The following is a 16,399-nucleotide window of genomic DNA, read 5'->3' as shown; positions in this document are numbered from 1 at the left end:
CGCTATCAGGAGAACCTTCCTTGGGAACCTAAATCTAGACAGATACACAGACAGAATGACAGACAGACAGATACACAGACAGAATGACAGACAGACAGATACACAGACAGAATGACAGACAGACAGATACACAGACAGAATGACAGACAGACAGATACACAGACAGAAAGACAGACAGACAGATACACAGACAGAATGACAGACAGACAGATACACAGACAGAATGACAGACAGACAGATACACAGACAGAATGACAGACAGACAGATACACATACAGAATGACAGACAGACAGATACACAGACAGAATGACAGACAGACAGATATACAGACAGAATGACAGAATGACAGACAGACAGATACACAGACAGAATGACAGACAGACAGAAACACAGACAGAATGACAGACAGACAGGTACACAGACAGAATGACAGACAGACAGATACACAGACAGAATGACAGACAGACAGATACACAGACAGAATGACAGACAGACAGATACACAGACCGAGTGGTGAAGTTCAGTGACGTTGCAGATTGTGAGAAGTTCTTCATGGATGAGATAACTCCTTAGAACCATCGTCATGTTTTATCATCGGACCCAGCTCTGATAGCTGACTTTAACAACCCATCCCGTATTGTATATAGGAGAGGATGCAATTTACGTGACAAATTGGTCCATTCCAAACTTCCAGCCACAAAAGAAAACGAGCCAGGCTCTTTACGCCCTCTTCTGAATGGCAGCTATAAATGCAGATGCTGAGCTCAGTACAACAATATGATGAAGTGTGAATGTTTCTGTCACCCACATACAGGAAAACGGTTCCAAATAAATGACATCATTACCTGGTCCACCACCCATGTTATCTACATTATTACATGTCCATGTGAGCTGTGTTATGTAGGTAAAACCTCTCGTTATCTCAGAGAATTAGTGAACATAAAAGTTGAATCAGGAGTAAAGACAGGGATTATCCAGTCGCAGTACATTGTAATGACCTAAAACATGACATTTCTACCTTTAGGTTGTGAGACATAGAGAAAGTCAAGATATCAGACAGGGGAGGTGATATAACACTGAGCTAATGAGAATGTTTTGGGATTTTCACCCTCCAGACATTATTCCCTAAAGGTCTTAATGATGAAATGTCCATGCATGTTATGTTGTAAATGTGAACATGAATGAATGCCTCCACTTCAGACTACTCTGACGTTTTTTCTTGAACGGAACCCAATGATTTATGAAAACTTACTTGATGTCCTCATTGTGGGTTTACAGACGTGTTCAGGGCCAGCCCTCCCAGTAGGCCGTCGCCTGTGGCAGCACTTGAATTTGAGGTGATATTTTGACAATTGTCTGCCGCCCTCCGGTGCCCCTGTTCGGTCACTACACCGCCCGCTGCGCCCCAGCCACCAGCTCATAGTGCTAATACAGTTCCCCCCCACCCCATTCCCCCTTCTCCCGAAGTTCATACCACTATCCTTGGTAGCTATGATGATGTGTGTGTTTATATCTCCCGAAGTTCATACCACTATCCTTGGTAGCTATGGTGATGTGTGTGTTTATATCTCCTGAAGTTCATACCACTATCCTTGGTAGCTATGGTGATGTGTGTGGGTTTATATCTCCTGAAGTTCATACCACTATCCTTGGTAGCTATGGTGATGTGTGGGTTTATATCTCCTGAAGTTCATACCACTATCCTTGGTAGCTATGGTGATGTGTGTGTTTATGGGATTATCCAATTATGAAACATTAATAAATGAATCTGCCAAATAAATGATTGTATTTTTTAAGTGTGTGTGGAAGACGATTAGTGATTAAGACAGTTACCTAACCTGTTAACGTTAGTGATTAAGACAGTAACCTAACCTGTTAACGTTAGTGATTAAGACAGTAACCTAACCTGTTAACGTTAGTGATTAAGACAGTAACCTAACCTGTTAACGTTAGTGATTAAGACAGTAACCTAACCTGTTAACGTTAGTGATTAAGACAGTAACTTAACGTTAGTGTTTAAGACAGTAACCTAACCTGTTAACATTAGCTAGCGCCTACTAGTGGATATCATTTTAGATAAAAGTAATCTATAGAGATTTAAAATAATTTGCTACCACGTGTCTAATAGACAAAACATATCAGGAAGCGAATATAAAAATAAGAAATAATGAGAAAAGAGGCAAAATCTCTAAACCAAAGAAATTGTCTGGTGAAATGTATCAGTGTGCAGCAATGTCCATCAGCCGGTGTGGAGAATTACAAGCCTACGAGGACAGGCCATTCATTCACCGAGAACGACGAGCCCCCGTTAGCTGATTCTAGCAGCGAAGAGGACAAACCGGAGGAGTCCGAGCCATGCACTTCCACCGATGATGACATCTCTCTGGCTGGACAAGAACAGGTGGTCGCACCAGGCCCAGCTACACCTCCAAACAATGCCGGAGAAGACCCTACTATCTTGGACCCAGACTCAGATTCGTCGCTCCTCGTCCCCGGTGACAGTGGTGCTGCTGCTGCTAAATCCGACTCCCAGACAAAAATCATAGAAGATCCCGGTGAGTTGCCAAAATATATGAATGGATCTTTACGGGATATGTTAGTGCAGGCTGGGCCACATCAGGATAAGGAGGGGAATTTACCAAGAGATGAGGGGCAACGACAGTTTTCGGTGGCCAACTACAATAGGAGGATGGTGAACGGAGAGAGAGTGGAGAGACCAAGGCTTGTCTATTCCAAGAAAAACGATGCAGCCTTCTGTTTTTGCTGCAAACTTTTTTCACAAGAGTGTAAATCTGCGCTGGTCAGGGATGGAACCAGGGACTGGAGGAATCAGTGTCTCCTCCTCAGCCTCTCATGAGAAGTCGCATGACCACCCAGATAGTTTCCAGAGGTGGAAGGAGCTGGAGATCAGGCTGCTGTCCAAGCAAACTCACATGATTGATTTCAGGACCATGGACAGCTACCGAGAGAAAACATCGCTGACTGCAATGCAGCACCACAGCAGAGGAAAGAGGCCACTCTACACAATAAATACATGCTGATGTTGGACACTCACATTCGATATGGAAATAAACATCATTCATTAAGGCTGGGTCATTGACAGAAAGATTATTTTACACTGCTACAGCGAAACGAGGCCCGCCATGCATTTATGAAAGCGCTTGTTTCCAAAGCTCAAATTATCTGTATTTTACAGTTCTACAGGAATATTAAAATATATGTTCAATATGTTATATACAAGTGTTATTTTTATTGTAATTGTAACATTTATGGGGTCGTTCCATGTGTGATAACAGGTGTGATATTATTAATCAGAAACCAGTTTTCCTACTGTAGGTAGTAGGTTGCATAGTGACAGCAACATTGTAACTCTCCGATGCAGCGGTTCAAGTTAAATTCCCTTCTGCCTGGTAAGGAACCTCCTATATGTACACGCGTCCACACAACATGTTAACGGTCATAAACACACAACTACACAGATAATTGGAGCTTATTTCTTCATCCTCCAGTAAATAAGTGGTGAGACTCCCTGTTTGACGGACACAATTATCCTCCATAGATGTCGGTATAGACATATACTCCAATACTGTCGCATGTTCTGATTAAATACCTCCGTGTCTGGGAAGGGCTTGGTGTGTTTGGTTCTGATTAAATACCTCCGTGTCTGGGAAGGGCTTGGTGTGTTTGGTTCTGATTAAATACCTCCGTGTCTGGGAAGGGCTTGGTGTGTTTGGTTCTGATTATATACCTCCGTGTCTGGGAAGGGCTTGGTGTGTTTGGTTCTGATTAAATACCTCCGTGTCTGGGAAGGGCTTGGTGTGTTTGGTTCTGATTAAATACCTCCGTGTCTGGGAAGGGCTTGGTGTGTTTGGTTCTGATTAAATACCTCCGTGTCTGGGAAGGGCTTGGTGTGTTTGGTTCTGATTAAATACCTCCGTGTCTGGGAAGGGCTTGGTGTGTTTGGTACTGATTAAATACCTCCGTGTCTGGGAAGGGCTTGGTGTGTTTGGTTCTGATTAAATACCTCCGTGTCTGGGAAGGGCTTGGTGTGTTTGGTTCTGATTATATACCTCCGTGTCTGGGAAGGGCTTGGTGTGTTTGGTTCTGATTAAATACCTCCGTGTCTGGGAAGGGCTTGGTGTGTTTGGTTCTGATTAAATACCTCCGTGTCTGGGAAGGGCTTGGTGTGTTTGGTTCTGATTAAATACCTCCGTGTCTGGGAAGGGCTTGGTGTGTTTGGTTCTGATTAAATACCTCCGTGTCTGGGAAGGGCTTGGTGTGTTTGATTAAAACCAGGGCTCCAATTGACTGAGGGTATCACGTATCCTTTGTTAAAGAAAAGGGCAAAAATGATATCTATTGTTTGCTTTATATTTGTGAATAAATATATAAAACGTATCCAGATTATATCCAGCGGTCTATAACAATGCTTAACTCTGTGACGTCTTATGGTAGAAACAACCTCTAAAATGCCGAGAAAGACGGGACTCCGATGCATATGGAGATAAACTGATTCCTCTCTATGACAATCTGAAGCTGAGCTGCAGCCTATATTATTCTTAGAGGTACAAAAAAATGGACTTTGCTATTCTGTCCCTATTAATTGAGCTTTTCTCTTTCTGAAAAGAGAAGATGTTTGTTTAAACCCAGGCAGCTTTTAGGGAAGCACTTCTTTTGTTGGGTTTTACAACGGACGAGAAGCCAGCAGTTGAAGCTTACAGTTTTCTGCGACAGTAGAGCCTCTGTCTGGGTGGAAAGGTCACTTTTGAAAGTGCCATGCTTAGATTCATCAGGATGTCTAAGATGTCATTATTTTTCTCTCGTCTAGGATGGCAGAACATCCGGGACATTGGTGATTTTATCAATGAAATCAGATATACCAGGCTATGTTATTGATATTGAACTGATTATATAGCCTACTAACCAGATGTGTTAAATTGTGTTTAATTTGTAGCAGAGGACTATTAATTGGGCTGCTATTATGTTTTGTTCCTCCGACTTTTAGCTGAGAAAAAATGAACCCAAACACATTGGGGGGCAGAACGTCCAGGTCCGGTCCTGGAAGTGTTTAACACGTTTTATGTACACACTTTATTAGAATACTTATGAAAAACACATTGTTATATTTGGTAACACATGTTTATTTCCCCTCGACTCCAACCCCATTCGATGTAATGTCTACATAAGGGTCCAAACTACAAAACACTCACACAGCTCTGAGGAAGGCCTTGAGGCCGATACGGACAGCTGAATAAAGAGCAGTGATACTAGCAAGAGCAGTGGGCTGGTTTCTCCTTTTTTATCAGTTTAACAACGTATAAAATACAACATTATTCAGAATATCAGATAACAGGACTTATTATCCAGCTGTGTATTGTTAGGTAGCTCTGGTCCAGGGTGTTATATCCATCAAGATGGTTCAGCACCATCAAGATGCACGTCACACCCTGGACCAGAGCTAATCATTAGGACGTAGTGCAACAACATATTCCAGTTTGATTCGTCCCTAATGGCCCCCTATTCCCTTTATAGTGCACTACAATAGGGTACCATTTGGGAAGGAAATAAGTTCATAATTACAACAAAGAACCACTGGGGGGCGACAGACAACAGTAGACAACTCTGTACAATAGAACGTAAATACATAAATTACATTATACTGCAGAAAGTGTGTGTGTGTGTGTGTGTGTGTGTGTGTGTGTGTGTGTGTGTGTGTGTGTGTGTGTGTGTGTGTGTCAGTATGACTCCAGTTACAATGAAAATCACTTTGTTCAACAGACCTGGAGATATTTATTGGTTATTGATGGATCAGCAAAGTGATTGGTGATTGATTGGTAACATGGTGAGTACAGGGTTCTCCATGTTTTCTCCCAGGTCAGTAATGTATTGCTTTGTCCCAAATGGAACCCTATTCCCTATGTAGTGCACTACTTTAGACCAGGACCTATTTGAACCCTATTCCCTATGTAGTGCACTACTTTAGACCAGGGCCTATTTGACCATTATTCCCTATGTAGTGCACTACTTTAGACCATACCTGCACTACATAAGGAATAGGGTGCCATTCGGGACACATACACTAAGAATGGTTATTATTCCAGACAATGCAGGGCTGCGTTCAGTACATAAAAACTAAATAGAACGTTCAGTACATAAAAACTAAATAGAACGTTCAGTATATTAAAACTAAATAGAACGTTCAGTACATTAAAACTAAATAGATCGTTCAGTACATAAAAACTAAATAGAACGTTCAGTACATAAAAACTAAATAGAACGTTCAGTACATTAAAACTAAATAGAACGTTCAGTACATTAAAACTAAATAGAACGTTCAGTACATTAAAACTAAATAGAACGTTCAGTATATTAAAACTAAATAGACCGTTCAGTACATTAAAACTAAATAGAACGTTCAGTACATTAAAACTAAATAGAACGTTCAGTACATTAAAACTAAATAGAACGTTCAGTATATTAAAACTAAATAGAACGTTCAGTATATTAAAACTAAATAGAACGTTCAGTACATTAAAACTAAATAGAACGTTCAGTACATTAAAACTAAATAGAACGTTCAGTACATAAAAACTAAATAGAACGTTCAGTACATTAAAACTAAATAGAACGTTCAGTACATTAAAACTAAATAGAACGTTCAGTACATTAAAACTAAATAGAACGTTCAGTACATTAAAACTAAATAGAACGTTCAGTACATAAAAACTAAATAGAACGTTCAGTACATAAAAACTAAATAGAACGTTCAGTATATTAAAACTAAATAGAACGTTCAGTACATTAAAACTAAATAGAACGTTCAGTACATAAAAACTAAATAGAACGTTCAGTACATAAAAACTAAATAGAACGTTCAGTACATAAAAACTAAATAGAACGTTCAGTATATTAAAACTAAATAGAACGTTCAGTACATTAAAACTAAATAGATCGTTCAGTACATAAAAACTAAATAGAACGTTCAGTACATAAAAACTAAATAGAACGTTCAGTACATTAAAACTAAATAGAACGTTCAGTACATAAAAACTAAATAGAACGTTCAGTACATTAAAACTAAATAGAACGTTCAGTACATTAAAACTAAATAGAACGTTCAGTACATAAAAACTAAATAGAACGTTCAGTACATTAAAACTAAATAGAACGTTCAGTACATAAAAACGAAATAGAACGTTCAGTACATTAAAACTAAATAGAACGTTCAGTACATTAAAACTAAATAGAACGTTCAGTACATTAAACCGTAATGGAGCGTTCAGTTGAATAGAAACCGACGTCTTGCTTCCGGACAGGATAAACATTCTTTGCACGTTTTGAGGACTTCCTGACGGGCCGTCAGAACCCCGCCCTCTGCAACTGGGTCCTGGACCTCCTGATGGGCCGCCCCCAGGTGGTGAAGGTAGGAAACATCACCTCCACTCCGCTGATCTTCAACACTGGGGCCCCACAAGGGTGCGTGCTCAGCCCCCTCCTGTACTCCCTGTTCACCTATGACTGCTTGGCCAAGCACGCCTCCAACTCAATCATCAAGTTTGCATACGACACTACAGTAGTAGGCTTGATTACCAACGATGACGGGACAGCCTACAGGGAGGAGGTGAGGGCTCTGGGAGTGTGATGCCTGGGAAACGACCTCCAACCCAACATCAACAAAACATCAACCACCCGAGCCACTGCCTGTTCACCCCTCTACCATCCAGAAGGCCAGGTCAGTACAGGTGCATCAAGCTGGGGCCGAGAGACTGAGAAAACAGCTTCAATCTCAAGGCCATCAGACTGTTAAACAGCCATCACTAGCACATTAGAGGCTGCTGCCTATAGACATAGATTATGAATCACTGGCCACTTCAATAATGTTTACATATATCAGGCATTACTCATCTCATATGTATATACTGTTTTCAATACTCTTCTACGGTATCTTAGTCACTTAACAAATCCACTCTGGCTTTCAAAAAGTTGCTGCTGGCTTATCAGATTCTTTTTTTTATAGCCCTGGTACTCAAAACATTTACTGGGATCTACTTCAATTTTGGACAGTGTTCCACGTAACGGAGACAGATTATTGTTTTAGATGACATTACCTTCATCCTTAAGTCGCTGGTGTTATTCACACTATCGAATTAAGAATTAGTAATTGGTAATTGTCAAAAGCGTGTCTTATTCAATTATTCATACCTCCGTTTCCAAATTTCCCCTCTGTGTCCTTTACAGCCTGAGTTCAGTGAATACCACTCACTTTCACTGGTGGCTTGTCATTGGGTCCACAGCAAGCTTATCTTTAACCCAAACACCAGATGGCAGCATCTAATTTAATTTCAGTCCCAAAACTCAATCCCTCTGATCATCATGAAACCTTGTAATGAAACGTTTGCTGCTTCAAATTACCCAAATTATTTCATTATTAGAGTGCGATCTGAAAGCCACTAATAACATATTACCATTCACATACTGTCACCACTCATTAAATTTGACCTCAAGTGATAGACCATGAGTAACATGAATCTTTCCATTTGACTTCATCACTGTCTTTGTTACTTTCACTAGTCTCCATATCTGTTTCCTTCAACTAGGACCCTTCAACTCTTTCCAGTGGGACAAACCCTCTCAATCACTACTGCTAATACACATGGATCACTCTCAAACAATGTCCTGCTTTTACCCCTATTGTAAGGTTTTAAACAAACAAAACAACCATGATAACGCCTGTTCACCGGGATGTCCGCTTTTACTTGTTCCTCATTGGAAGGCATTGTTTGTGTTTTAGTCTACCCTAACAATGTTACTCTAAATATTTATTTCCAATTTACATTGGATATTCACTTTCTGCTTCACACTTATTAAATCCGTCTATTATTTTGAGATTAATATGTAATGTGTTGAAATTATAAAATTCATTGGCCAATTCAGAAGGGGAGAGATACGCTTTGGAGGGAACTTCCTTTTTAAGGTACTGTAGCTCTCAAGACTAGAGTTTGTTTCAAGGATCAGTATTATAACTGGGCTGGTACTGCCTATCAGTCCACTGTCATTGGAGTGCTCTGTCCATAATGAGTCACCTGACACAGGATAGACCAGGCCTGTGTAATTCCAGTCCTCGTGGGCCTGATTGGTGTCACACTTTTGCCCCAGTCCCAGATAACACACCTGACTCCAATAATCAACTAATCATGATCTTCAGTTAAAAACGCAATTAGTTTAAATCAGGTGTGTTTGCTAGATGGGGTGGATGGGGGGAAAAGTGTGACACCAATCAGGCACACGAGGACTGGAATTACCCAGGCCTGGGATTGACTGAGAGAGAGACAGTTTCCCACTCCATCTTGGGGAGTGGTTAAATTTTGCCTACTCGCTAATTGGTTTAGATCTTCATTGTTGGGGTATCAATGAAAAGTCCATCTGGAGTACAGTAAATTGTAGCCTTCAGTTCAGTTAACCAGTCTCTACCTAGCAAGTTAAACGGTTGAGTGGGTGATTACAGAAAATCATGTTCAACATTGATCAGTCCTATGGAACAGGACATGGGTTTTGTTTCAACAGGTATTACCTGGGTGGTTTTCCTTTCATTCTGGATGAAGGCTCTGATTAACGTGGCGACAAAATGTTTTGTTGGAAGCTGTTTGAAAACTGATTATCTATACAGTATTATAATCTATAGGCTATCCAATTCCTGCTTGCAGGCTATTCAATTCCTGCTTGCAGGCTACCCAATTCCTGCTTGCAGGCTATCCAATTCCTACCTGCAGGCTATCCAATTCCTGCTTGCAGGCTATCCAATTCCTACCTGCAGGCTATCCAATTCCTACCTGCAGGCTATCTAATTCCTCCTAATATACTGGTCCAACAGTATGTTTCAGGTGATTATAGGTAAACCAATCCCTCCTAATATACTGGTTCAACAGGTGATTATAGGTAAACCAATCCCTCCTAATATACTGGTCCAACAGTATGTTTCAGGTGATTATAGGTAAACCAATCCCTCCTAATATACTGGTCCAACAGTATGTTTCAGGTGATTATAGGTAAACCAATCACTACTATAGGAGACACCACTGTGCTCCCATTGATCAATGTTAACCAGTTAGATTCATTATTATAAGGAAATTGTTCTGCCAAATTGAACACCAACATTTTGTGGCTGAGGAGGACAAGAGATCTTTCACCATTAAGGCTCAGCTGGAAAACACTGTCCTTCACAGAGATGTTTTTAATAAGGTCTCTTACCTTCTTTAAGTTGCGATCAGAGTGATGTCTGAGTCCATCTGGGTCACGGCACCAAATGTTGTAGAAAATTAGATCCAAAGATGAAGGCAGAGACTTTTTAATTGTATAGAAAGATCTTTAATCAAGCAGCTGCAGGGGAGATTATTCTCATTTCACAGGGAAGAACTCCCTGAGTAAATGGATCCATGTCCCTTATATAGTGAGAGGTGATAATACAATCAGATTGTTACACAACAGTTATTTATACCAGCAACAGTTATTTATACCAGCAACAGTTATTTATACCAGCAACAGTTATTTATACCAGCAACAGTTATTTATACCAGCAACAGTTATTTATACCAGCAACAGTTATTTATACCAGCAACAGTTATTTATACCAGCAACAGTTATTTATACCAGCAACAGTTATTTATACCAGCAACAGTTATTTATACCAGCAACAGTTATTTATACCAGCAACAGTTATTTATACCAGCAACAGTTATTTATACCAGCAACAGTTATTTATACCAGCAACAGTTATTTATACCAGCAACAGTTATTTATACCAGCAACAGTTCTTTATACCAGTGTCATGACGTTGCCCTCTGGGTTTTCTATGCACCATCCCCCGACCTCTATACTTCTGACACTGCTGTGGTGAAGGCGGTCGTAAAATTCCAAAGGAGAATGTTCTGCCTCATAGCCCCAGTATAAAGAGACAGAGTGTTTTCATAGAGAGACAAAGGAATTCCTCCAACTCACATAATTGGAGAACCGGACGACATTTATGTTCTGGAGAAGGTATAAAGGATTGGTGAAGAATCCAGCTACGAACTGGTCCGCTTGGTACAATTTTATGATACTCATTAGAGACAATATTGCCATATTACCATAATAATGTTTATATAATAGCCTCAGCTATGAGACTTACATCTAAATGGCTGTATACAATGATTTAATAAGATGAAAGCTATTTGGAATATGTTGAGATGCTATATACTGATGTTAATGTGATAGAATTGTATTTCTGTACAAAGCTTAACTCTGTCAACGGCACGCCCCCAGGGACACAGACAGGACAAGGCGTCATGTGGCAGCCTTTTTACGTTCAGTATATAAGCCCCACACAGAATTACTTTCTTCAGACCAGGCCTCCACTCCGTTACGAGTTGGCCAATAGGTTTGACCATGCATTCCGCTACTGAACTTTAACCTCTTGACGCACGCCAAGGATAGGGGGCGCTACAGCGAATTTTGAAAAAAATACGTCCCCATTTTAAACGGCCTCCTACTAAAACTCAGAAGCTAGGATATGCATATAATTAGTAGATGTGGATAGAAACACCCTAAAGTTTCTAAAACTGTTTGAATGGTGTCTGTGAGTATAACAGAACTCATATGGCAGTCAAAACCCCGAGACAGATCCTAACAGGAAGTGGAAATCTGATTTTGTGGACTCACCTTCAGCACTTTGCCTATAAAACACACCGTGAGTTAGGATTCATTGAGCACTTCCTAAGGCTTCCACTAGATGTCACCAGTCTTTACAAAGTGGTTTGAGTCTTCTATGGTACAAACTGACCGAAAGAGAGGCTGTGGAACTTGGTCACAGGGGGAGGGCCATTACCATTATGACTCGGGCGCCCCTGGCTACCCGCCCCTTTCAAAACGTTTAGTAAGACAATGCAATCGTCCCTCTTGAATATTATTGAAGCTCTGGTTGAAAAAGGCCCTAAAGATTTATGTTATACAACGTTTGACATGTTTGAACAAACTTAAATATATATTTTTTGCACATTCGTGACGACAAGTCCCGCGCACTACGGTACATTTTGAGTAGCCTTCGAACGCGCTAACAAGAAGAAGCTATTGGGACATAAATTATTAACTTTTTCGAACAAAACTACATTTGTTGTGGACCTGGGATTCCTGGAAGTGCCTTCTGATGAAGATAATCAAAGGTAAGGGAATATTTACAATAGTATACAAGAGTAGATTTGATATTAGATTGTTCCAAGATGGCGCTAACCTGTATCGTCTAGCCTATTTTTCTGAGCATAGCATCCCCTTTTATTGCAAAGTGTGATTTCCCAGTAAAGTTATTTTTAAATCTGGCAATGCGGGTGCATTCACGAGATGTTAATCTATAATTCTTAGAATGACAATATTACATTTTAAAAATATTTTAGAATAGTAATTTAGTAAATTGTAGCGCTGATTCACCGGATGCATTTGAGGGAAAATATTTTCTCAACATCACACGCCGATGTAAAATGCTGTTTTTATATATAAATATGAACTTTATCGAACAAAAGAATGCATGTATTGTGTAACATGATGTCCTAGGAGTGTCATCTGATGAAGATTGTCAAAGGTTAGTGCTGCATTTAGCTGTGTTTTGGTTATTTGTGACGCATGTGGTTGGTCGGAAAATGGCGATGTGGCTAGTTTGACGATGTACTCCTCTAACATAATCTAATGTTTTGCTTTTGCTATAAAGCCTTTTTGAAATCAGACAACGTGGTTCGATTCAGGAGAGTTGTATCTATAAAACGGTATAAAATAGTCTATGTTTGAAAAAAATATATATATATATTTCGTTATGGTTCGGTTATGAATATGGCGATATGATTTTTCACTGGATGTTGATCCCGCATGCGGGACGAGCGCTTCAAGAGGTTTTAACCATACCACGTGGTTAAACTTTTAGACTATCGATACCGACAGAATAATAACAAGTCTTTGATATTAAGTACTAGTCTGCAGCTAGAAACTCGGTACCATTGAACGCGAAGACCGACGAAACATCCATTCTATAACGACATTAATGAATGTCGCTTTGAAACATCCATTCTAACCGAGAGAGAGAGAGAGAGAGAGAGAGAGAGAGAGAGAGAGAGGACGAAACTCTCCGACCAAGATCACGACGACACACTGAGCGTAAATATATATATTGATTGCAATTGTTTCCGAATGAGTGAGCGTTCATGTGCAAAGGTTTAGCATATCAATTGTTAATATTTATCAACTCTGTTGTGCCTTCTCAGCTGCCCCCAACCCCATTGTTTGTTCAACAAGCCGCCATGCCGGTTTAGCCCACTAGGGCACATTCCTCCACCATTTCTTTGTAACGATACCCACTGTTTTGTATGCTTTCTGTGAATTACTTAGTTTAGTAAATAAATGATTTTAAGACAATTGATGTATGGATGACTCTTAGTGAAGACTGCGTTCATGCAGATAACAACAATTTACGACATTTGGAATGAGACTGACGCGAGGTAAAGAATACACCATTTAAACCAGAAGATAATCGGTCAGATACTATAATATAATATATAATGTTATAATATAGGAAAGTTATATTAGGAAAATTATAACTTTGTAATCTGAATATTTTCCTTGGTGCCCTGATCTCCTAGTTAATTACAGTTAAACGATTAATCAGTAAAATCGCATAATAATAATTACAGAGAGTTATTTGATAAACATCTTCAGTTTAATGGTGCCCAAAGACACGACACCAGCAACAGTTATTTTCTACAAGCAACAATTCCAGAACACAATGGCCTTGTGTTTAGGTACAGACATACCAGGACTCTATGGAAGGCATGACATCACAGTCCAACACAGAACATGTCCATTGAGAAGTTACAACAATTCAACACTAATTCTGCCACCACACTAGTTCCCACTCAAATGTGAGGGGCTGATGCTCAATGGCTAAGACTCAAATTGCTAGGGGGGTGAAATGTAGGGAAACAGTAATTCTGCTGATAGATTCTACATGTATGAACGACACATTGATACATCCAGCCCAAAGTGGGAGGTTTAAAAATATACTTTCTTAGTCGCCAAAGCAACAGAGCTGGTCTTTAACCTTTATAACCCTTAAACTTGTTTAATTATAACCATTATAACCCTTATACCTTTTTATTATAACCATTATAACCCTTATTACTTAACCATTATAACCCTTGTAACTTAGGGGATGTGAACGCAATAGTTGTGGGAATTACCACTGGACAAAACTCATCACTTTTCATCACAGTCACAGTCACATCCATCCTCATCATCACATTCCTTTAACTCCCCTGATGTTCTCGCCATCTTATTGCTCCCTTCTCCGCTCCCCTCTCCGCTCCCTTCCCTGCCCCTCTTTTTCCCCGGCTCAACCTCTTCTACACCCTCTAAGTTCCTCCCTGTCTCGTCCTCTAATACACTCAGAATAACGGTTCTTGGACAGTTCTTTGGGAACACCTGAAAACCATCAACCTTGTAGCTGTTCTTCAACTCGCCTTCAAGTGCTCCCAAGGTTTCCGGTGTCAATGTTTTTTTGTTGGTGTCCTGTACGTTCTTACTCCAGTGTGCTTGGGCCACCCACTGTTTCAGGTTGTTGTTGTAACAGCAGTAGGCTGTCCACATGAGATCTGGGATGTTCACTCGGTTCTTCAGTGTGTTGCTCTTACTGGGAACTGCTCCAGTCACCACATAGGCCTTTATCTTGTTGTTGTTATCCTTACAGTTCTCCACAAGATATTTTCTGACTCTGCACTCCATTGTCTTCCAGCTGCCTCGGTTGAACTTTTCGTTCTGGGGAACGGCGTTTGTCAGGGTGAAAGTGGACCTCTTGGCAGCATCATCAAGTGCGTGTGAACATGGGAATAGGTGACCTCTGTCCAGATGCTTGTTGTTATTTTCGTAGTCTGTGTCCACAGCCTGGTGTGTGACAGCTTTATTATCCACCTTCATGTCAGGTTGTTTTTTTAGATCTTCAAGCTGCAGAAACATCAGTCAGACAATACAACTCTTTAACTAGTTTAGACATTACAACTCTTTAACTAGTTTAGACATTACAACTCTTTAACTAGTTTAGACATTACAACTCTTTAACTAGTTCAGACATTACAACTCTTTAACAAGTTTAGACATTAACTCAAAAAAAGTCACAATTTAACAACCCAGAATTAAGCTGAAAGTGGTTGTAATAAAGGTGTATTATTGTGTCTCAAAGATACAGTATGTCTACAGCAGTAAACAAATACACATGTTGAATGAATAGAGATTAGAACTACCTGGGGCTCTATCATCCAGGACTGACTTGGTCTACCAACTACCTTACCAGTGAAGGTGTAGGCTGAGAAAACAGGGATCCTGTTTGTTGTGTCGTGGAGAGTTGCAAACCTGTACCTGTCCTTGTAAAACTGGCAAATCGGCTTGTAGCGGTTCTGGTCCTGGACTGTCCCACCAACCAAAATACCTGGGAGATTTGGAGTTGTCCCCTCCAGGAAGAACTTCTCACAATCTTTAACATCACTGAACTTCTCCACTACATGAGAGAGAGCAGGAGGAAGGAGAGAGAGAAGGAGGAGAGTAGAGAGATGATTCAATACCCCCATCATCACCTGAAGACTGAACACCACAGAGACAAAGATGAAGTTACAGAGACCAGTTGGTAGACTGGAGACTGTTGAGCTGAGTCAGGACAGACTGCTTTAAATAGTTATTACAGAGACCAGTTGGTAGACTGGAGACTGCTGAGCTGAGTCAGGACAGACTGCTTTAAATAGTTATTACAGAGACCAGTTGGTAGACTGGAGACTGCTGAGCTGAGTCAGGACAGACTGCTTTAAATAGTTATTACAGAGACCAGTTGGTAGACTGGAGACTGTTGAGCTGAGTCAGGACAGACTGCTTTAAATAGTTATTACAGAGACCAGTTGGTAGACTGGAGACTGCTGAGCTGAGTCAGGACAGACTGCTTTAAATAGTTATTACAGAGACCAGTTGGTAGACTGGAGACTGCTGAGCTAAGTCAGGACAGACTGATTTAAATAGGTTTTCAGAGACTCCTCCTTCAGGTGTCAAGACAAATAGGGTTGATTTGCATAAACTCCTCTGTACGTTTCCATGGAAACTGCTGTAACAAATAAAATGTGACTCACCTCCTGTAGCTGATGGTTCTACTTTAGAATGGGGAACACAGCCAATAGGGAGGTTTTTACATTTTAGTCATTTAGCAGACGCTAAATGCATACATTTCATCCATATTTTCCCTGTACTGGTCCCCCGTGGGATTCGAACCTTCAACGCTGGCGTTACACCACACCATGCTCTACCAACTGAGCCACAGATGTTTTATTGTTACACATTCTAAATAGTTCC

General features: G+C 40.3%; 1 protein-coding gene across 2 annotated transcripts; it reads right to left on the bottom strand.

Annotated features, from left to right (window-relative positions):
* Positions 1 to 13,714: 13,714 nt before the first annotated feature.
* Positions 13,715 to 15,836, bottom strand: LOC123738288 (endonuclease domain-containing 1 protein-like). Of its 2 annotated transcripts, none has more exons than XM_045713348.1 (2): positions 15,425 to 15,836; positions 13,715 to 15,013 (listed from the first exon to the last, which is right to left on the bottom strand). In XM_045713348.1, the coding sequence occupies exon 2, from the start codon at positions 14,984 to 14,986 to the stop codon at positions 14,270 to 14,272; it is 717 nt and encodes a 238-aa protein (XP_045569304.1). In that variant the 5' UTR covers positions 14,987 to 15,013; positions 15,425 to 15,836; the 3' UTR covers positions 13,715 to 14,269. The 2 variants fall into 2 exon arrangements, with proteins under 2 accessions (XP_045569304.1, XP_045569303.1); XM_045713347.1 differs by having other exon boundaries at positions 15,310 to 15,834.
* Between the last annotated feature and the right edge of the window lie 563 nt (positions 15,837 to 16,399).

This window comes from Salmo salar, unplaced genomic scaffold, assembly GCF_905237065.1.
Source record: "Salmo salar unplaced genomic scaffold, Ssal_v3.1, whole genome shotgun sequence".
NCBI lineage: Eukaryota > Metazoa > Chordata > Actinopteri > Salmoniformes > Salmonidae > Salmo > Salmo salar.
This window is presented reverse-complemented; position numbering and strand designations above follow the sequence as displayed.